Raw genomic sequence first — 24,197 nt, forward strand, 5'->3', positions numbered from 1 at the left:
TCCAATAATTAGCTTCAAATTATTTATCCCACTGAACTTAATGAACCCAAACCAGATCATGCCTAAGTCTTGCCACTTCCTTATAAGGAATGGGATATATTTAATACTCCTCCATCTTTTCTTTGTCTGGATAGCTGTATTTCTCACTTCGGATGTGCTATCTTGCTCCTAACCCACTGTTACATCCTCTTCTGATGATGTAACTGTAAATATCATCCTGTCTTATCATTTCAACAGATATGTCTTGAGACAAATTTCCCTTCAGAAGAAAATTACTTATCTTCTTTCATGCCTTAGTCTCCCCTTTGCTGTTCTTTTGCAAGGGAAAACCCCTCAACAACAGTCAAAAACTCACTAGATAACTCATTTCAAGCCTGTCTCTACCAGAGCACCTGTAAAGTCACTTCACAGTAGCAAGACAGCTGTTAGACTATAAATATTGCCTGTGAGCTTCAGATTATCTTAATTTAAACCTTGCACTCTCTATTTTGCCATATTTGTAACACATGCTGTCTGTCCTTTTCATTACTGCACACAGAATTAATGACACAATAAATTCTCCCACAATGAATTTATATATTTAGTTGGATTTTACAACCCATTTGTGATTAAAGAAAATGTCTCTGTCCCATCAATTTCAGAAAGAAAAAAAATCACTGCTCAGGAAGATTAAAGCTGTAATTTTCATCGTGTTTGCATCACGTCCATTTCTCCCACAAGGTTAGAGGGAGCCGTGGGCTTGAAGTAGCAAAATTTAGAAAAGAGGGCACAAAACCCAGAAGTGCTAAAAATTAATGGGTAGAGACAAATGGAGATGTAGGATTGCACAATTTACTCAAGTACGTAACAGTACTCAGAACCAGAGCTAGCATCTAGATCTTAATGTCCAGGCAGCATCTATGACAGCCAGTTATTGTATCTGCATCTACAAACAGAACTGATGTTTTTTAAAACAGAGACCACAAAGACCTGAGCCATTTAATGCAGACATCAATCCTTACAGTAGAAAATACCTTTTAGTCTTACATAATCAACAGTTTTGAAGGGAAAGGCTTAAAGCTAAATGTCCTTCTCCATGTTGACGTTTAAAGTAGCTCTGTAGGAAAGGTAACTTCTGAAGAGCATACTAACTGTATACAGTATGGTATTTATAAACCAAATGATAAATTAGAAAAAAGAAAACAAACTGATGTTTCACTGACTGAACTAACCTTTGAAACAACATGAGGGCTCACAATGATCTGCACTCCATTGATAAGAGTCCTTGTATCTGAAATTTTACCTACAGTATTTTCACAATTCATTGGCTTGCACATATTTTAAAAACAGTACTATGAGTGTCTTGGGCCACTATTTATGAGATTTACCTTTGCTCTCACAAATTTCCAGATGCAAGTTAGATTACACATATTAATCAAGTATGGAAATATTTCTGTTCAATTTTTTAAAAAAATTGTTTTTAATTTATTTCCAACTTTTACCTTAAGAGCACAGAAGATGCAAGAATCGCCCATACATTTGTGCGTTGTGATTTGCCGGAAACTGCGGCGAAAAATGTCCAGGTGCCAGAGAACCTGAAATACAGAAAGGGATACAGCCAATTTTATGAATATATGAAATAAAATACTGCATAAAGCTCTGATTAAAATTGCACATGCTAAATAATTCCAGAAGTACACTAACGTCAGTGAACATCACTTAAATTGGGATGCCTTTTATCTAACTGCAAGTTGACATTTTCATCTTTGCTCCTCAGCTGTAGCATTCACATACGTTAATTTACAGTAGGACATCCCTCTGAATTTCTTGCCATGTGCTTTTGCATTAAAAAACTCGCTGCTTTGTCCATGTGGCCAACTGAAGCGGCACTTGCCCTGACTGCTCCCCTGAGCTGGCACCACAGCCAGCCGTTGTGCAACCACGCCGTGAGGCTGGGCAGAGCTGCCAAGGACACCCCACCGACTGCTGGGGCCAAAACTCGCCCATCCTTCCACCTCCTAGGCAGCTGCCTTCTTCTGAGCAGAAAGCCCAAACGCTGGAAAAATGGAGCGCCAACAGCATATGCATTAACAAGTTCTTGCAAGTCAAAACCATAAATTACTAAAAGCCGTTATGCCCAATATTATCATTAGTAAGTATTAGTATTTGCGTGCCATGATTACTGGCAGATTTCTAACCCTAACCTGTGTGGGCAGCTATACTTTTCTCTCAGGACAGGTATGGTGGTAACACCAGGTATGTGACCAGGTATGGTCACAGTATATAAAAGCAAGCAGGCTATTATATGTTCTGCTAGCAATAGCAAGAGGCAACATTTGCTGTAATAGCACCAAGTTTTATTCTTAATTTTTACCACTGAATCTGTGCAATCTTGGGCAATTTATCTAAATTTGTATCTGTAAAATAGCAACAATACCAATCTCTGAGGTGTTTCACAGTTGGCTCTTTATACATAAATGTGGTGCGTGCTGGCTATTTCACCTTCAACTAATGATAACTGGACTTTCTTCTAAGCCTCAGAGCCACCAGCCTTTCAGGAGGCAGAAGCTTGCACTGAAAGAAGCCCTGACCTAAAACGTGTCCTGCCAGGTTCTGCAGAGCGGCAAGGTCCAGGCTGGCATCTGACTGGCTTCATTAGCATAAACACAGGAACCAAACTTATTTCTTATTAATTTGTCCAGAGCAACTGGCTAGAAAAAATTTAGCACTCTGAAAAATGTTGTGCTGGTTCCAAGAAGTGTTTCCAGCTGGAACAATTTGTTAACTGAACCATAGTACACAAACATTACCTAAAATTATATTTAAAAAGACATTTATTGTATATTTAATCTGTAAAGTTACCCAAAACTTCAGAATTGTCATGGCTATGTTTATACTCAAACTCTCCCTATACTTAAGGGCCTGGGAGGCAACGTAAGCCTTGGAACCATCTGATTACACACAACATTCCTGAAGAACTACTGCAGGCTTCACAAAAGGACAAAAAAATAATACATTTAGGAACGAATCCAATTTTTTTATGTAATTGCCTTTGGAGTTTATCTTAAATGTTTCCAGAAATACTTAAGAGCAAGGAGCAACAAACATTCAAAAGCCTCTCAGACTAACACTGAATGTTAAAAAATTAAGATAAAAAAACCCAGAAGTATATATTTTATGAAATGATTACCATCTTGCCTTTTTTTTTTTTTTTTTTTTTTTAAACTTCAGCTTTAACTGTAAATATTTTTGGTATCCTACCTCTCTTGAGCTTTAGAAGAAAATGGTTTATGTACAACACTAACGGCCAGGTCTTACACTTTCACCTTCATGTATAGCATGCAGCTAGTGTTAGGCTCTACTTAGTTCTGACCTAGGTTCGGCAACTCAGCATTAGGAAGCAGCTGGTGATTACACCTTACAACTTAACAGAAGCAATTAATGCAGTACATCACTGGAAATTCCACTTTTCTTATTTTAAGTTCTCCTTGTACCTAGTCCTGTATTTCATGGCATATTAAGCCTATTGAGGGTCACTGGTGTTTCTATTTGTATTATTTGCATCAGGGGGGTATCTTGAAGGCTGAAGTTAGCCAAGAACCTAATCGTGCCCACTGAAAAAAAAAACAATACACAGTGACACGGTCTGTGCTACACAGACAAATCATATGAAGGGATGGAAACTGACATGAAGAAAGGGTTTTAAACCCTGCAGCCAGAAGGACTGAAACTCAAACGTCAGACCTTCAGAACATCTAAATGGTGACAACACCACTATAGCAGCCATACCACTCCACTAAATTTTGACACAGGAAAAGGTTTTTCTTCTAAATTGAAAGGTAAAAGACTCAATCATCTAAACTAAGCTACAAATCAGCAGTTAGAAAGAAAACTGGACCACATAAAATGATCTTGTATAGGTATTATCAAACCTTGAACTTGACTGGTTCAACAAAAAAGTTAAATTTACTTTTAAGAAGTAGACATACTGCAAGATATGCAATATTCTATTATTTTAAAATAATTTTACTACATATATTTTCAGATTTGGTTGACATATTACAAGTTTACACAAACAAGAGATTCAAGTACACTAAGTGATGACTATGTGAATGCTGCTGATTTCACCAGGAAAACCTGAAAATTAAAAAAAGCTGTTCTATAACTCAACTAATCTGCATTTCCAGATGTAACTTTATTCTATCTAGGACCACAGCCAATTATGTAGTCAAGCCTAGCTATACTTGTTGCACCGTTGAGCCTAAGAAAATACTGCAACAGAGAACAAAGACAGAAACACTTTTTATTCTGTGCTCTTACCTGTAGCGCACTATTCAGGAAGCAACTGTTCTGCCCTGGTTCATTGCTGAGACCTTTACTGGGTGCTATTGAGGTTGTATTTCGTGGAGTAAACATGCCCTGTACATTCCCCCGACCCACAGAAAAGTAATTTCTTTTCCAAGACATCTTCCAGCTTCAACTGCAGAATATACAGGTTTAGGCTGGCAGAGTATTTGAGTTGATCAGACCCTTCCTTTCTTTCTTTCTTTCTCCAAAATTCAAAACTGGAACAACACCCAATCTTCTTTAAATTTTAAACAGAATTCATCCTTTCATCAGGACACAAGCAGTTTGCTGCTTTTAAATCCAGCCCGGGATGCTGTTCTTCATTGATGTTTATGTATGCAAAAACCTCTTTTACAAGCAGCCACATACACAGTTTGTGAAGGGAGGGAATCCATGGTCATGCAAGTTCATCTGTTATGCTGCTTCTCCCTTATCCAAACAGGCAGTGACTTCAGGGAACAAATGGCAAATCAAGGAGGTCCCAGAATCAAGAGGGAAAAAAACCAACAGCTACCTCCCACACCCCAAAAACCCCAGCTTCTCTAATCCTTTTATAATCCTCCTGCAGAAGATGGGAAAAATCCAATTATTAGTAAGGGAACAGAGAAACCAAAATAAAACCTTGGCAGTTCCCTTTCAGTTACATCTATCTTGGGTGATGAAAGAGACATTATCCTCACAGGGGAAAAAGAAGCAACTCCAGGACTTGAGAACGAAGAGCTTTAAAGTAGCAAGAAGTCTCCAATACAGTTCTTCTAATTCTGCATGCGATCTTCAGAAGTTTCTTCTCCTGATCCTCCTTTTGCAATCGGAATGCCCAGCCGTACCAGAAAGCTTGAGAGAGAAAAATAATCAAAGGCTTGCGTCATTTAATTACTCTCTTGGTTTTGTGGTGTTCTGCCAAGACCAGCGTTGCCTCACCTCCCACAATACACTGAATCTTCTGAGACTAAGCAAAAAACATAAACCTTCCTCCACCCAAAAAATAAAATAACATGGAAAACAACAGAGAATTCCAAGAAAAGTAGGAGCAAGAGGGATGGAATATGTTGGAATGGTTAAGAAGGAAGTTAGATTAAAAAAATAAAACAGAACATTAATGTGAATTCCATGGCAGTTTTCATACGTATCATTTACAATCTTGAAGTGCTAAATTTCTTTAGTCATTCAAACAGTAGTACAAGGACTTGTGATTCTGTGAATACAGGCTAGCACGTTGTCCACCCTAGAACTGGGATTTTTGCACTGAAGTTGCAAGGCCAAGACGACAAACGCACAAGGCTCTCCCCTGACTCAGCAGCCCACAGCTCTCCCCAGAACAAAACAGTCTCCAAATTTTCTTAATGAGAACTATGTGTATCTCTATAAAATGTTACTGAATTTAGGTACATGGGATATACAGTGTCTTCCAAAAGACATTGATGCTTCTGAAGAAGCCAGAAGAATAATTCAATAGAAACTGCTCTTCCCACCACAAGTTCACTTTTTCCCTCATCCACAGGAAATGTAGAAAAGACTTTGATCTAAGAAATTCCTAGAAACAGGAACTACAAGATTCATGGCAAAACATTTTTTTAAGAGTTCTCGCAAGTGTAGCCCACCTATATTTACTTTACAGACAATTGCATAATATTTTTCAGGGACATTCCCAATGACATTTAGGATTATCCTATTTTTGATACAAATAATAACAATTAAACGTACCTATTATGGCTGGTATAAGCACGATGACTATTCCACATGTACTGAAGTAATAATTGCAGCATGAAATCACTACAAAATAAACACACAAAGAGTTTGCGCACCAGCAAAAATTAACTAAGAGAGTAAGTCCTTACAAAGATATCCTGGGTATCCGTGAAGGCACATTTTCCGCCTTCCACACAATTATAAATTCTTTACCTCCTGTCAAAACACAGAAAGAACTTCCTCAACATCTGTGAATGTGTTACAGCAGCCCAACCTGTTCCCTTCTAGTAATATTTTGTTTGTACTTCTATTAAACTCATTCTACAAATATTAATGAAGTCTCAGCACTACTGTAAGGCAGGCAAATATCTATATACAGATGAATATTCTTCTTGGTTGCCACTGTGCCATGCAAGATTTTCAGATGTGCTTGCAAGCCTGCAGACACAGACCATTACCATGCCTGTCGCACAACATTCCTGAGCGCTGAACGTGTACAGGATTCATTTCAAAGCAAATTCAGCCTCAGCCCCCTTTCTTTGCTCAATCCCTTAATGAACCATGAGCCAGCCATACTGTATGAGGTAATTCAGTTTCAAGCAACAGTGTAAGGATCTCTGTAAACCAGCACCACTTGCAATAGGTGCAGTGGCTAAGCCTGCACCACAGAGACAGAGCAGAATGCTGCGTGGAATGAGCTGAGGCAAGCAGGCTCTGTGCAACTCAGAAAAACTCCTGAGCCAAGCACTCCGTTGTCTTTCCATAGCACCTACAAAAAGATGGAGAATACAATCCAAAATATGCCCAAGATGTGCAGCTGTGAGCAGCACCTCTTCAGTGGACTTCAAGTTCAAACCAAGATTCTGCTCTCAAAATGGGCTATAAAACTATAAGTACTTTTTAAGCGAAGCTGTCTCAGTTATGACAAAGTGAATACATTTTTTCCTATTGATTTTTATTGCCTTGGAACCAGAATCAGATTAGAGGCTTTGTAGTTCGCCTGTCACTGCAGCAAGACTAATGCAAGCTGGCCAGGACTCTCGCAGTAACCGTGCAAGCTTACTACCTGCGCTGCATTTGCACAGGCTTAGCAGAACTGACTTCTTACCACGTTTGCTATGATTGCTCACAGGAGCAAGTTCAGTTTGCTCATTTGGCTATATGGTCTTTGTTGAGCCAAGAACAAGCAGAAAACACTTAAGCTGGTAACCACCCAGTTATGACAAAACCAGATCTCTGGAGATAAACAGCAGCTTCACACTGCCAACCTCTAAAAACTTACCAAGGTTGTATAATAGCTACAAAATGGAACCCTGTCGTGGTTTAACTCTATCCCAGCTGAAACCAGGACAAACCCTAATTAATCTGAAATATATGTAAGACACTATTCATGTGGATTATTTACTGACTCGCTTCGCTTCTGCTCTACCATAAAAAGGGTAACAAAAAGCAAGCAGGAAAAAAGAATTTTTGTAAAAACCAACCATCATTATTAAAATACTGTTTTGTTTTCACCACCACTGATGAACCATCAGTAGAAAAAAAAGCTAACCCTCCCATACTTTAAACACACAACATAAAATTGCTAAGAAAACAGCAGTGATCTGTAAGGGAAGTGGAAGGCTATGCTGTGCAAGCCTGCCAACAGGTGTAGGTGTTCTCCAAACATGCTACTTCTCCCAGATACTGTGTTAGCTCGTAAGCAGTCCCAACCACAGAAGTAAAGAAAAAACAAAATTTACTTTCTGAAATGAAATCACAATAACAGTTTGATGATATATGCCACAAGCTTCAGAGAATTACATAGTTAAGTGAGAAGTAAACATTTTCGTATATTGTTTCTGGTTAAGGAAGTTTTTGATAAAGACTGCTCCCCTATTAAGAACACATACAAGCCAACAGCTTTTTAATAGTACAAGGAAACCCCCTACAATTGAATTGCCAAGGGAGTTTTCCCAGACTTTTGTAGCATTTTAATGTTAGTTGACAACTGCAGCTCCACATAACTCTTGCATTAAAAAAACAAAACACCACACACAAACAAAAAAATAATGAAAAAAACCCACCAAAACCCCAAAACCCTCCCCCAAATGACGGATTCAAAAGCTGTAGCTACTGTATGTCCCAGTGGCATCTTGGCATGACTCCAGAAAACTGAGTCTGAAGTAAAAGAGAAAGGTATTACCAGACCTGAGAAAACTGTTTTTACAGAAAAGAGACACAATTCTCATTGCTGCAAAATTTACTAATACAGAAACATGACCAAAACAGGAGTGCCAGATGCAAAAGCATAAATGATGCTCTTGGTTCATTACTCAAAACATTATCTTAGAGACACAAGGAACTGAAGCAGAAAACCTAAAAACTTTTAAGGTACTTGAATTTTGTTTATTATATTAAGAACACTGTTCACTGGAATAAGGCACAAAATTAATCCAGCTAGCATGATTAAAAATGCTAACTACATCCCTGAAAAGTTGCACAGCCTTATATAATGTTATACAAATGTTATAATAAAGAGTAAATATTATATAAAAATATATAAAGAGTATATAATAAAAAAGGAAATCCAACATTCTAGATCTTCACTTGAATTCATGCTGTTTGGCAACAGCTTTCTTCAAGAAGTAAGGAGGCCTCCCTGCTGCAGAGACAGGCTCAACAGACAAGAAAAGGGCATAGGGCACCATTCTCATGGCATCTCCACCAATGCAACCCCAGAGCAAAGCCGCCCATGGTTCAGCACGTACTTCTGGCCTGAAGAAATCTGAGTCTGTCCATGGGACAGCAGAGCACAGTGCTCTACAAGACCTGTACCACAGAAGAGTTCAAGTTCCTGTTCATTCTTATATTCACTTCCTAAATCAATCACACAGAAACATAACATCAAGTTGCATCCTTTGTTCTCTGCTGAGGTCCCACTATCACTGTTCATTTTAAGGGGAAAAAAAATTGTAACACTCCTCTCTTACTGCAGTTTCATGTCTCTCCAAACATTTTAGGCTGTTGCTTGATGAACCATTCCAGGCACATGGCTGAATTAAAACAACCCATTTAGGAAAGGAGATGCTTCCATTTAGCACTAGGTATGGCTGAAACCAGCAATTAAGTATTTATCACAGTGTTAAAATAAGAGCAGAGGTCCAGAATTTTTCATTACTTCTGCTTCTGAAGAAACTTTCAAAACACAGAACAAAGTAAATGCTTCAGTGTGTGAATGTGTGTGTTTTTAGAAAAGAGATCCCCACCCCCAAGATCCTACCACCTTTTCTGGCGGTAGGGAGTAGATTAATGGCCTTGAGGGCAAATTGTCCTTTCACATGCCACATCTGAAAGCCTAAAACAGATGAGAAATGCCTTTTATATCCCTTATTTAAATATCTTTCATAACAAAAAAGAAAGAAAGAATTGCCCAAGACAATGGATTTTGGTGAAAGTTTTCACCCAGATGACTCCTGGCAGGGTGGTTCTTTCAGTGAGGAAGCACAGTAGGGATCACCTTGACTGATCCCATGGCTGTTCTCAGCTAGAGGGGAAGAGTTTTCACAACTAGAGGCTTGAGAACATACTTTCTCCATGTAGCTGAAACGATGAAAGTATTTGCTAATTTCTGCATGGATTAAGTTATATTTAATTGCAGAGCTATCAATATTAAGACCTTCATTTACAGTTTAGACATCCCAAAGGATAGCCAGCTTTGCAAGTCAGTCTCAATTCAATCTTGAAGGTGATGAAATAAAATAGAGGGACAGAAAAAGCTCCCATTACCAAATAACCATGAGGCTGGATAAAGAAGAGTGAACAGGGCAGTGATCTTAAAGGTAAACATCCCTGACAAAAGTCAGCTGCCACACAACCAAAGAGGGGATGACTTCCTCCTCTTGAGGATGTCTCCTCTTTTTGAGATTCTTAGCTAGCCAGAAATACTGGACAGATTTCTTTGTGTACCTAGACAATACAGTATAACTACAAAAAGGTACAATTATTTCCATTCATCTCCATCTCCAAGAATTTTTTGATAGTGCAAATGGAACAATACAGGAAAAACAAAAAACCCAAAACTTTCTGCTTTATGCATGCATTTTCTCAGTCTTGATTGCTATGCTGGGAGAAAGAAAGGGAAAAAAAGCCTGTGATGCTTTTGCTGTCAAGCTTACACCCATTTGTCAGTCCTCCTCTTAAAGAAACGACTTAATTACCTGGCTCTGTGCTACTTGTGCCTACCGGGTGGAAGCAGGAGCTCACAGCACCACTGATGTCCACAACAGACTCATACTGGTCTTCCTTATTTTTCATTCTGCTATTGCACAGTTCCTAGTCTGTGAAGTGTTGTAAAGTTATGACAAAGCTGTGAGTTGAGACCTTAGGCTAACTCCCCAGAACCACGTTAGAAAAGATAAACAGAGTTTGCGTAATGTTATGATAAATGGTCTTTCAGACACCAGGGAAATGTTTTCATTTACCTGATGCAAAAGTAATTATCCAAGTGTTAGGCTAAAAGTTGCTACTAAAGACCATCAAAATGACCTTGGAGTGAAGATTAAAAACAAAAGTTTCCCCAAATCCACAGAGGTACTTCTATAGACGGTTAGCATACAGCAAGCCTGTGACAAACACTACAGGTTTCCCAGAAGACACAGTGAAGGCCATTTCTGAGAGACCACCTCAACATAATGGAAACCAAAACTGAAGGGACTAGACAGAACAGTGAGCAAACTGGGATAACACACATCCTTGACTAAAACTGCAGTCATTTCAGTCACTACCACTGTATTTATACAGCCTACCAACCACTAAAAGAAACTGTAGGTAGAATACTGAGAGGCCAAATTGCCTGTTGGGAAGACAGCTCCTTGAAGTGGCAACGTTGGCATTTCTGAACTAGTAGACAGCTTACTGCTTCTACAGTGACTAGAGGGAGAAAACTGAACAAGTTTTTTTTATGAAGAAAGAATATGTCCTTATACCAACTTTTCAAACCAACAAATAACCCATGAAAAACAAAAACAAACCCACTATATGATCCTGTTAACTGTGCAGACCAACAAGGGGCATGGAGAGAGACCATGATCTGCAGAAACACCCCAAAGTGAGACTCTGCAAGCTGCTGGGGTCAAGTATAGCTTTATACTGCATGAAGATATTCTTTACAGCAAGCAGTTCTCCAACTTCTTCATCCAAAATGCTTGTGGGTTTTATAAAACTGTAGTGGACTGTCTCTTGAAACAGTGTAATGAAATCTTGCAAACACTTACCTAATCTGAATCATTTGATTTTAAGCCTGACAGCCAAATCTATTTAAAGAGCACCTCTCAGTAAAAAAGCAGCAGAAAGCCATTGGCTTTGAACTGCAGAAGCTTCAGTGATGGTGGAGGGCTGGAAATGTCTACCTACTCGAGCTCGAGGGGAACTTCCCTGCTCCTTCCCAACTGCCTGTGGGTGCTTCTCCAGGGTTACAAAGTCTTAGCAGTCGTTTCTGCAGCCCTTTCTGAAAGAAGGACATCAGCTGATGAACACTTGTTTTCTGTGCAAACTTACAATGACATACACTGTTGTTCAAAATAGTGGAAAAGTATGTCACTTATCCCATAGAGCTACCGAGAGCGAGTAGGGTAGCGATGCCCACTTTCATAAAGCAATTAAAGGGTCTCAAAGTATCCAGTTGGCTCTCAAATAATCAGAAAAGCTTTTAAAACCCATCCAGCAAAGACCTCTAATACAACATGACAACAATTCAAAGGCAAATTACAATAAAAATAAATAAATAAGCCAAACAGACCGCTCTAAATATCTAAAGCCAGCATTACAGCCTTTTCTGATCAAAAAAGAACTTAACCTGCAAGATAACCTAGAAGTTTCTGGACAAAAACATCTCTCCTTAGAGACTACAATTTATAAAAGCACAATGTGGGATAATTGAGTAATAAAGGGCTTCTGTTTGAAGACAAACAATGAGAGAGATTAGGTCAGAACTAGAGATGCAAAGGCCACGTTATTTACTTTGTGTGAGGCTTATTGCCAAAACACACTTCACTCCCCAGATAAAACTTTTACTCGTATCGAAAACATGGTATTAATAACCACTGATCTCATGCATCACAGTACTTTCAGCACACGCATTTGCTGTGGAGGTTACAGCAAACAGAGGCTGACGAGCCCACAGCTTTGTGTCCTACTTCCAAACTCCTTCGGAAGCAGCTGCCCCTCTTTCTGTTACACAGCCCAAAGGATCTGTTATCTCAACAACTTTTCCCTGACAGTTGAAGAGGAAAGGAATATATATATGAAATTAAGGAAGTCTGCCCAGCCTGAAGTAAATTCAAACCATTTCAAAACCTTTTGCACTCCCTTCAGATCTCCCCTTCACAGTTGCCCAGCTCTTTAAGACTGCTGTACACGGTAACGAAAGCCTGCACCTTAACACACCTGGATTTCCAAAGTGCTTATCCTAGGTTTTGTACTGCTTTCTATATGAAATCTAAGTTTATTCTCCCAAGCCGGTATTCAAAAAACACCCTACCTACCCCTAGTCTTGGTGCTGGACATTTCACAAGGAGGAAGGGTGGCGTGAAACCAGCTTTTCATCCCACTCCATATGGAACTTGTGGAGTTTGGATAAACGGGGAAAACACGGCAGCTTCAAATGTTATGCAAGTGCTCAAAAGCAGTTAAACATCACCAATCAATCCTGTGTAACACAGAAAATCACGACAAATAGGAACAGGGCAGCTGTCAACCATATGGTGAAATGGAAGGTTCTGGTTTGATTCTAGTGAATGCTCAGCCAGCCTCCTGCTGCCAGTTATTCCTTTTCCAAATCTTCACCTTGGCTCTCCAAAGGGGAGCTTCAAGATTAATTCAGTACTTGATTCAATCTCCAGATATAAATGAACATTTTCATTGCAAAATTCTGTATTTTACAGCCAACAATTATTGCAACAAGATTTCAAAGACCTTGTTCTTCTGGCACCTTATTCACAAGAAAAAAAATCTCACCTCTCTTCTGATAATACCACTGACCCAAGAAAACAAGTTTTCTACTTTGGCTTGCAAATTCCAGCCCAACGATAACTGAAGAGTTCCTAGAAGCTTTTAGAAATAGTCAGTAGTATTCAGCAACATAAGGCTTAACAAACGACAACTTTTTAAATACTAAAATCCTGCTGCCATTCTTTTCCTGGCTTCATAGACTTTCACTGCTGAACAGAAAAATTCTTCCTCTTCTGTAACAGCTACCTTGTTATGAGTTCTCCTGTCAATCTTCACACCCTTGTCCTTCCTTAGAACAGAAGTCAGTAGCAATCAACTCCCAAATCTATGCTGTTCATATTACAGCACCACAAATCCCTGTTTCATTAAACTCTATTTCATTATACCTTGATTTCAGTAACTTTTGAAACAACTGAATGCATTAATACACACACATCCACACAGAATAAAAAACCACGGGTAAACAAGAAATGGATTTTGCAGGAAAACAAGCAAACAGAACTCCTCCAGCACCATTAGTACTTCAATTTCAAAGGACAGACAGTGCAGACTAAGCAAAGGCAGCAACACATTGAGAATAGCAACAGACCAGACAGATGGACAGCCTTCAGGTGGAAAAATAGGTCTTTCTGGTGATGTGTTAAGAATCTCAAAGTCAATTACTGCAATGCACTGTTCTCTCCAGGGGAAAGACGACACCCAGGGCAGAAATCAGTTTCCTCAACACAGGCACACAATAGACTTTTTGATACCACTGGCTAGTGGAAACCTCCACAGAGGGTGGGCAGAAACAATTCCCACCTCCCTCATGATCAACAGCTGGGGCCAGACAACATATTTGATAGTACCATAAAAGTATTTACTCCCTCGCTCTTTTCTCTTAGCTCAGGGCAATATTTGGTATTAAAATAATAGTTACAGCATATTCTCAAACTATTAATTCACTGTATTTTGTTTTATCTATACCACCACTACCACACATGAAAATGGCTTGTAACACTCACGTTCTTGCCAGACTAATACGAAGGTGCAAAACTAAAGCAGTATAGAGGAACTTGTGAAAACAAAGCATAGGCAGAGAGAGTAAAGAAACTGAGCAGCAGTTTAAGGTGCCTGTGCTGGGTCCCAGTATTAAATGCTTACATCATTTTTTCCTGCCTTGCTAAAACTGACAAGCAGGGGGATTGCTGCTGCACTGCAGAACATTATATAGATTAATACTTCTACACAAAAATACAAACCCATGCACCCAGCATCCACATGCTGATTATTCCTCTTTTTTTAAGCAGTCATCTGTGCTGTACAGCTATAAATAACACTTCAGCAGAATCACGAGCGTGCACACATACATAAGCACTTAATAATCTCAACTTGGGTTTAAGATCATTACTATTTAGTTTCAGAGGAATAACCATAACTAACAAGACCAAGGAAACTCATTTTTGCTTCATTTGGGTTTGTATACAGAAGCATTTTCCCACAAAACCCACTGAAGACTTCAGAACCTGAGTAGGAAAAACCCTTGTACACACCACAAGAAAAAGCTTACTGAATCAAAACATCCCATATCCAAGAGCAGTTAATAGCATATGGAAAGAGTAAAACAAAGAAACAGGTTGGGGGAAACACATCATACACCTCACCAACAACCTGGAACAGACGAGCAGGGGGAGTAGAACTCAAAGTCTGATTTTTTGTTTTCTATACAACTAGAAGACCAGCAGAAGAAAACATCTGACCAATGCATTTAGGGAAATTACAGAGGAAAAGACTGTCTGTGCAAACTGATGAGCTCTTTTTTTTTTTTTTTTTTTCCTTTTTAAATAGGAAGCAAATAGACATGACGAAACCTCAAAACTTTACGTCCCAAACTTGCACATGGTGCTCTTGTCTCCCACTGGCAAATAAAGCATTTGTAATATGCTGCCAAGGCTCCCCTGCACCCCAAGACCAGACCCGGCCGACTGGGCCATTGCTGGCCAAGCCAACAGCCATGGACATACTGTGCCTCTCCTCAGCAGCAGCCCCAATTCGTCAATCTCATAAAGTAAGTGGCCATTTTGCAGGGCTCTGTTTTTTAAAGAAGGGGATAATGACAACTGAATGCACAACAGTCCTGAACTCACAGCTAAACATCAAACACAGGCAAGGTCACATAATAATTCCTGCAACCACAGGAAAGGAGCCCTTGTATAACAGGACATGCAGCTACCTCCATTACCTGAAATTTTACTTTCATTGAGAAGCCCCTTACAAATAGACAATTTACTCTGCTTAAATTCTTCTGGTATAAGACATTGTGAAAGATGTACTAGAATAAATATTTTGGAGAACAAAAAAACCCTGGTGTCTTTTTATCAAGTAGTTGTTAAAAAAAAGCCTTCAAATCCAGTTCAACCTATTTCGCCATTTGAAATTTGGAGTAGACGGCTAAAACGGGCAAAAGGTACTTTCTTTCATTTTCGTATACAGTATATTTGTCAGAAATACATTTCAGAAACTAAAACATTACAGAATATGCATAGTATATACACAGATGGAAGTTTCACGTGTGCAAAGCAGATTGTATCCTATAAACAACTTTTCTGAAATACAGATCTTTCATTTTGTTAGAACTAAAATTAAGGGAAGCCATAAGATTTGCATATGAACTTTCACAAAACTCTGGCCTCTTTTGAATTCAAAGTCTGAATTCAAATTTCTAAGTTATGATTCAAAGAGACTGTTTATGTAAGTCTTACCAGATGCTACCATAAGGAACTACTTCCATACTTATTTTGAAAACTTATACAACTCTTTCCTTACTGATTTTAGTATCTTAAAATCCTGGGATCTGCTGGAAATAAAGCTGCAGTTCATTCTACAAAATGCAGAAACAATGATACAATTACCTTGTATCAAAACCAGGCTTATAGAGATGATGTTACTGTTTTCATTCAGAAAGGTTATTTCATCTTCACCAGAAGAGTACTGTGAAACTACCAAATGCAAAAGGGATTATTTGTGTCCTGCTGTGACCTAGAGAGATCCACAAAGCATGAAAGAGACTCTTGTTAAGTACAAGCAGGCCCTGTCCTAATGGGTCACAGAAGCAGAAGCTGTGCAAATGCAGTATAATACAAGCTGAACAGACCAGTTGGGTGTTGGGGTAAGAAAAAGAAGAATGATGTCAACAGCTTTGATTTATTTTTTTCTCTGCCTGGCGATGAAATGACACTACTGAGTGGCACCAGAAGCTCCCTACAAAAAAAACAGGAAGTGCTCGAGAGGAGGTATATACCATGAACGGAGCCTTTCCACATTATTTACAGGTTGCTCATTGGCAGAAAGAGCATAAAGAGGTAGTCCATCAGAGTTTCCTCTCACTGCAACTAGAAGAAGCCTGTTAAATATGAAATTAAAACAGAATTCTGTGGGTGCCCAGGGAAGTCATAATACATTTAACCAACTGGTACACGTGGAGAGGAAAACATCCTTAATAAAACTTTTTGTTGTTATTTTAAAACAGAGTGAAAAAGAGCAAGTTTGAGGGTATGTACACGTGGCCCCATATATAAAAACAAGGCCTGGCCTGACAGCACTCTAAAGTACCCGGCCAACAACAAATGTTAAAGCCACCGAGTTCAACACTGAAAGAGTAGGTAGAGAAAACAGCAGCCTTGCTCAGCTTCAGACAATAGGATTTCAGCCTGGACTGTAAATAAAAGGATGCTTACTTCAGAGATTTAGTTGAATTTCTTTCAGCAGTGGTTCAACTGTTTCAGTGCTGCTGCAGGTCTGAGCTCTACTGAAAAGCAAACAGCTACTTCCGTTACTCTCCCAAATCTGATCCTGCACCGATGGCCGAAACCACTTGTGAAACAAAAGACAACATACATCTGGCAGAAACCACATACCCTTCCAACAGTGACTCCTGGGAGTGCTGCAAGGTTAAGCACAAAGGATTACACAGCTTCTGGCTTACTCCAGCCCAGAAGACATGAAATGTAGAAAGCACAGCATCCTCAACTGGTACGTTATATTCTGCGTACTCATCTTTTTTTTCCCCCCCTGTAGAGAGAAGTACCCAGCCTAAACTGATGTGTCTCAGCCATTCAAACAGAGTACCTCAGGGAACAGGGCAAGGAGTGGAGCACATAAAAGCTTTGGGGAAAGAGACAACAGCAGCTCTAGGGCTTCTTCCACTCCATCACGTGCAGCTGGGGATGGGGAAGTAACTGGTCTCAGGATGATATAATACATATAAGTGTTTGGTTTCTGGCTTCTAATTATGTGTGTGATCCTTTAAGAGTGTGGCTGTGCCATGTAGCTCCTTTGGAGGCAGGGGTACAGCCCCATCCTGCCTTGTCCTCCTTGGGGGGGGGGGGGGTACCAAGGGTGCTTAAAGGAGACGGCTCCAGGGACTGCAAGGTATGGCTGGTCTTAGACATGGCACAAAATTTCTCATAGACATTTGGGGCCACTCAGTGACTGACAGGCTGGGAAGCAGAGACATAGCAGGCAACAAGAAAGTTGCATGCAAGCTTATTTCCGTTTTGTTTTTCCCAGTTCTTTGGAATTTTCTCTTTTAGAAAAGCAAAATTTCTAGTACTTATTTAAATAAAATTTGGCTTTTTTGATGTTAAAATCCTTTCAGTCTTTTGGGAGCTCACCACAGGAGCAGGCAGACTCCATATCCTGCCATGGCAATCCAATATGGTCTCCAAGGCTTGCTTCTTCCCACAGCCCCCAACCCAGATTACACAGCTGCCCCCACACCAGCACCACCTGGAGCTGGTCACAGGACAGAGCCTTCACCTTCCAGTTGCACAGCAGGGTCAGATGCCACACATTGCCCACACCTCCTCTTGCCAAATCCTGTTAGGATAAGACCTGCTGATATTGCTCCAGGCTCCGGTCTCCAAGCATTGTAACGCTGTACAATGTAACTTGTTTTCCCCAGAATTCCCTAGACAATATGCTGGCAATACAAAAAGCTGCTGAAGGGACATAACTCTTGCATTTGCCAGAAGAGGATCTGAGGAAGATTACCAACTTGGTACAGAAACAGATGCAGACCCAGAACACCAGCAAGGCAATAAAAGGACAAAACCTAACACTCTGCTGTTTCAAAGTCCTCTCTCTCAGAATAACAAGCCTTCAAGGAACAATCACCTGACATCTGGGAAAGCACCATCGGTAAAAACTATCCTTATCAAGAAGGATTACCACACCACGATGGTATTTTCAGTCACCTCATTACACCACAATAATATTTTGTTGAGAAACCAATTACAAAATTTTCCTTCAATACTAGAAGAAAGCATGCAGATGCACTGTTACTATTATTATTATTATCCATTGCTTAACCAGCATTACAACATGTAACACTTCCTTATACACACCTGTAAGGGAGACAGGAAAAAATAAAAATATTCTATCCAGATTAAGAGTCTATGCATCCTTCCTCTGTGTTTAAAAAAATAAAATAAATCATACACATGTGTGCGTTCACACATGCAACCAAGTGGCTGGCCTGGAAAAATCTTAGATTTCTGGTCAATCGGGACTCAAGTCACTGCATTTGAAGCTCAGCTGCTCTGAGCTTGAGCCAAAATGTGCAGTGTTAGATGTATTTTCTTTGTTAGACTAGAAGGAATTTTTTCTGGCTTTTTAGCATTCTCATTTTTTCCCAGTCCCCCCAAGTTCTCCAATTCCAATATACTCTGGTGACATAGGTGCTCACCAATTAGGACAGCAATAGTAACACACATCCTCTTGTGGAATCAAGTACATAAGAAACTTAAGAGAAAACTTGTGGAATTTCATACATACTAATACATTAGTTAAAAAGACAATTATTATGATCCAAACCATCAGAACCTGAAAAGGCACAACTGGAAAATGGATGAAATGGCATGGCTGTGACACACTATTCTTTGGAAGAAGTAATCTTGTCTCGCAGCTTACATCCGTGACAACTCCCAGGAGAAACAGCAACCGATTAACACCACTTGGCTCTTGGTGGAGTCAAAAACTCTGTCGTACTGCAAAACCTTCCTACAAATCCATTTGTTCCAGCTCTCTTCATTTTGCTTCCTGATTACTAGAAAAACTCTTTTTCTTGAATAAAAGTATATAGATATGTTTGTACCTATTCAGAAGGGTAGTATGAGCATAATTTTCTCTAACATATTGCTTTGACTATATCCCCCACTATTCCCCCTTCCTGTGGTACATCAAGTCTCCCTGCATTCGCTTCTAAGGGCCCTCAGTTCTAGCATAATATTGACTTTCCCATTTTTAAGTGCATTATTAAATCCTGCCCTAAAAGTTGATGGTGCCAGCCTTCACCAGCTATTTGTCACATTATAAAGCAAGTGCTTCTGTTTTCTCTCCCTCAGAGAAGATGGAAACATACCAAAAACATCTACAAAACTATCTGGTTATCCTCCAAATCACTCCTTTCCTGCCAAGCACAGAGAAGCTCAGCAGCAAGGCTGCAGGTGTGCCAAAACCATTGTTCATCGTGACAGCCACCACAGTCTGCTTCCTTCGCTTCCCTGGCTGTTTGTCATGGTTCTCTGGCCTTAGACAGGGAACTCTCTAACCCAGAATCAGCCTGTTTGGGTTTTTAAGACACCTAAAACTCTGAGATTACTGCTGTAACCTATAGGCATAACTACATTATAAATTAACAACTTCAGAAAACACATAAACCCCTGTATGTCCACTGCAATGCTTCTCTTGCCAAAGAAAAGCAAAAGGTTTCTTGAACTGCCAGTTTAAAAAAAAAAAAAAAAAAAGCCTAAAGCTTCTGTAACTCCCACCAAGTACACTGTACTAGAAGAAGGACCTATCACCTCAGACAGGCAACATCTGAGAGTGACCTTTTTATGTGAACAAATGAACCCAAAATCTCACAGCCACCAGACTAGGGAAGAGGGCACCCCCCCTCTCCACCCCAGTGCTGGGGCAGGCAGTTACCACCTCTGCCCTTTGGCTCACAGAAGCAAATTCAGCTCACAAAATTAGCACTTTTGGGGGGATGGAAAGGGGAGGAGAGGGGCTTGCTTTATTTCCTGCTGGTTTAGTGACCTGAATCAACTCATTAAGAAGTTATAGTCAGGGCAAAGAGAGCAGGACTTCCTCTTCCAGGTGTGCTGAGCCCTGTCTCAGCAGACTATGATCAGTCTCTCGGGCAGCCTAAAACACACAGGGATTACAAAGAAGTTATTCCTTCAGAAAAATCTGGAATGCATTTCAACAGGCAGAATGTGTTTATTATACTGAATGATGAGCAGTAGAAATGATACATAGATTATTTTCCCCCCACCCCCCTCTGGTGACAAACTCTAGAACGGATTTATCATTTTGTGGAATTAAGACCTCTGCTTAGTACCACCAAATGTATGAAAAGAGTTTGCGGGTTTGGGTTTTTTTTTGTCCCAAATCTACAGATTTAAACAAAATTGTACTTCATGCTAAGCTGAAGCAGCGAGAAGTATGGAACAGTAGTGGTAGACTTCCAAAATTCACAGAATAATTACTGTTTATTTTGGAAACAAGACACTTTACAGAAGGCAGGGGATCAGGAAACCAGCCAAAGAAAGTTGGCTTTCACAAGTCAACTTTTTTGTTATTAAAATTATAAAGCTCTACATATATTTAATAACTGATTTCATTGTCAACTTTCTAACACAGAATTCAACAAGTAGAGGGAAGAAAAACCACATCTAAATTATCAAAAAAGCAGTCCTGAGAGCTTCTGACTAGGTAATAGTTATACTGTAAAGTAACAAGGATGGGAAATGAACTGCCAACATCCCTTCCAGCTGTGACAAACGTTATGGTAAGAACAGATTCTGACTGGCTTCATCTTCAAATTTATCATGGATACTATTAGTCAGAAGAAGCTACAGTATGGTGGACCAGAGGCAGCTTATGGCTTAGAAAGTGCCTTTCACACAGGTAGCAGAACATAAATAAAATGTACACATACAAAACACCATTAGACAGCGGGACTAGAATATTGAAAAGCAACCTATTAACGAACTGAAGCAATACTCTTTCTTTGCATCTTAGAAACAAAAGACAGTTCGAATTGAAAAGCAGTATTTTCTACCTTTCAGTACCATATATAGGAGAGAATTCCTGTGACAACTTGGATTGAATCAAAAAAAGTCATGTCACAGCGGTGGTGACACTGAATTAAAACAACAGATTTAAACAACAGATTTAAAAATCAGAAGGACCTACCTTCAGAAATCACTTTCTATTGCGTGAACTCCACACTGGTGTTGCAACAAAAGCTGGAGATCAGAGCGTGTTGGGAAAACTCTCAGAGGACTCACTGCTAGAGTAACTGCTCTGAGTAATACTTGCATGGAAAAATTATTTAAGGGATGAGGAAAGAGCCAGAATAGCGTGGGAGGGGACAACCTGCTGTTTCAAACAATAGGAAGCTGTTTAAAACAAAAAAACAAGGGCCTCCCTCAGCACAGGAAAGTCTCATTTGAAAAGCGTTGCCCTTGCTGCCACCTACCAGGCAGGCAGCTCTGACAACAGAGATAAGGCCAGAGGCCCGGCCCGACAATTCCCTTCGGAAACAAGGCCAGGCAAGAGGGAGGAAGGTTTTCCAAACCCTTTTATAGAAAGGGACCAGACTGGGGGCAGAGGAGGGGGAGACAGGGCTGTAAGGGATGACTTCATTTTACAGCAGCAGCCTGTCTGTGGAAGGCAGGGCTCCCCTCAATGCGACAAGTAAACTGGCAAAGTTCCTGCAAACTGTTTAGTTAAACATGAAGGATGTTTTCTCACAGGAGGGGTTGATAACCAGGAATGACATGTAGCCATTTAACAGAAAAAAAATGCAAAGGACTCAAAGGATGGCTTCAGTTTTGATCCCTTGGTTTAGAGCCCGGCAGTTGCAATGCAAATTTAAAAGCAGTTTTTCAAAGAACAATTATTGCAGGACAATTCCTGGAACCATCCCCTGTGGTTCAAAGCCAGTGATACTGATCAAGGAAAAAAGAAGCTTGTTCAGAAAAACAGCTTCCTACCCCCAAAATCTCCCATAAACTCAGTTATTTAAACTCAGAAGCAGCATTACTACATGATTATTCCCAGACTCTCTTACAGTACAGCTCCAGGACACTGGTGCCATCCGTATCCAGCATGAATTTATTCTTCTAACATGGTCGCGTTCATAGCGCAGACAGGGAGAGTCACTGTGTATATCCAAGACCAAAATAACTTTAAAGAAAACTTTGGTTATGTTACAAAAAACAATGCACACCATTGTCTTTCTGTCCTAGCACAATATAATGCTAACAAACAGAACTAGATTGAAATGTAATAATGCTTTGGACCATACAAGGTATTGAAGATACTATCCCCACCGGGACCATTTACCTAATAGAAACAAACAATGCAAAAAGGAAGCTGTTGGAATACAATTAAATCAGTTTGCCTTAAGAACAATCCAGTCTTGCAGGACAGAAGGGGCTGAGCCAAGTTTTAAGTATGTCTTTCCATAATGATAGAGTTTTGGTGAGACAAAAATAGGAGTTAGAACAAGAAAGGAAAAAAGTACAGCAAAGGCACAATACTCTAAGCAGTGTTTTACTTCATGATGCTTCTACATACCTTTTTTTCCCCTAAGCTTCAGATTTATGTCTGCAAATTTCAAAGAAAATAATTTTCTAAAGTCCACTAATAGTGGCATAATTGTGAACAAAACCCAGTACATTGTTCAGTAACCATGCTGGGCTCAAAACCTGCTCCACTGCTATGTGTGGTTAAAACAACATGTTAACTCTGTAGCACTCTTTCCTCAAACAGCTTGTTTCAAGGAAGCCAAACCACTTAAAAGCACAGTTTGCAATACCAACACAGACCTTTTCCAGGCAAAAGCAATATGCCAATCCTCATTTTTGTCGTGTAGAAAGACTGCCCAAGTCTTCCAGGTGTCTTGCACCATTACTTGGATCTGCAGGTTTCCTTTCCTTTCAAATATCCATACCAGTCTTATCAAGAGTTAGCAAGTCCATTTGTTCAAGTGGCATTATGTCCAGGGCTCAATAACCTGAAGTTGGCAAGCACCCTTGCAGAGAAAACACTAGTCTCTATGCTCCCTTCCTCCTCCTCATTCCAAAGGACAAAGCATTCACCTTTCCTCCTTGGACACAAAGACCACATCAATGCTCCGGTGACTCCACCGATTTCCTTGCTGAGGTGGTGTGGGCTAACGCTCACATAATGGCAGGAGCACCTAAATCAGTAATACCAAGAGTTTTGTAGTACTGATGTTTACAAATTCCTATTTGCTTCAGCCTCAGTTTCCATCATTTCAGAACTATTTCTCAGCTTTTTGCTAAAATGCTTCAGGTGACCACACATACTTGAGTAACTGCTAGAAGTATGGCTCAAATTGTGGACATTTTCAAATACCTGCTTTGACATCACTTTACACAGTCCCTCACCACACAGACAGTAGAGACTAACAGTTACCTGTCTGAACAACACCTAGTTCTTCAATACTTCAGTGCATGAAGAAAGCATGAAAATTATTTTTAGAAGCTCTCTTTAAAGCAAGATCAGTTCTGCTTCCATCACACCTAAAATTAAAACTTTCTAAAATCATACAGCAGCAAAGGACAGGTAAGTGTTTTACTACTAAAACAAATCCCTCTGCATCAGACATAAAGTAAGACTTCACTCCTCACTTGACAGTCAAACAGTTCAGACAGCAAGCTGGGCTCCATGCCCCGAACAGAACCAAGGGGACCTGTCCCCAGCCGAAGCACACCACCACTGCTGCGCTTACAAAAGACAGCTTTGCCAAACACACCAGCTAAGCATCTGACTCACTGCCACCAAACTAAGAAAGAATTCACACCAATTACCACATTTCTGCACAGAACAGGAAGGAAAAAAAAAAAAAAAAAAAAAAAGAGCATTTCCAGTCTTCTAACATTTCACCTAAATTAGGACAGCACAGCAACCCTCAAACAGCTCTGGTCAAGTACTGCAGCCCCTAGGGCTACTAGGACCTGATAAGCAACGCTAGCAATTACACAGCCATCCACATAGCTGCCTCAGACTGAAATGAGGCAGGAAAACCAGGCAAGATAAAGCAACAGAAACAAGGCCAGAATCTCTCTCTCTCTCTCTCTCTCTCCCTCTCCCTTCCTTGCTTTTCTGCTTTGGTT

At 40.0% G+C, this 24,197-nt stretch overlaps 1 protein-coding gene across 10 annotated transcripts in view; it reads right to left on the reverse strand.

Annotated features, from left to right (window-relative positions):
- Positions 1 to 24,197, reverse strand: part of USP54 (ubiquitin specific peptidase 54) — a 107,294-nt gene that overhangs the window by 49,170 nt on the left and 33,927 nt on the right. For 9 of the 10 annotated variants that reach the window (XM_041127082.1, XM_041127081.1, XM_030031346.2 and 6 more), the window contains exons 2-3: positions 4,300 to 5,160; positions 1,482 to 1,574 (exon numbers count right to left, since the gene is read on the reverse strand). In XM_041127082.1, the coding sequence (XP_040983016.1) occupies positions 1,482 to 1,574; positions 4,300 to 4,446 (240 nt within the window). In that variant the 5' untranslated portion in view covers positions 4,447 to 5,160. Of the gene's footprint in view, positions 1 to 1,481; positions 1,575 to 4,299; positions 5,161 to 6,164; positions 6,232 to 24,197 lie in introns of all 10 variants that reach the window. The other variant, XM_030031342.2, reaches the window with a different exon arrangement.

Source organism: Aquila chrysaetos, chromosome 11 (assembly GCF_900496995.4).
Source record: "Aquila chrysaetos chrysaetos chromosome 11, bAquChr1.4, whole genome shotgun sequence".
Classification (NCBI taxonomy): Eukaryota; Metazoa; Chordata; class Aves; order Accipitriformes; family Accipitridae; genus Aquila; species Aquila chrysaetos.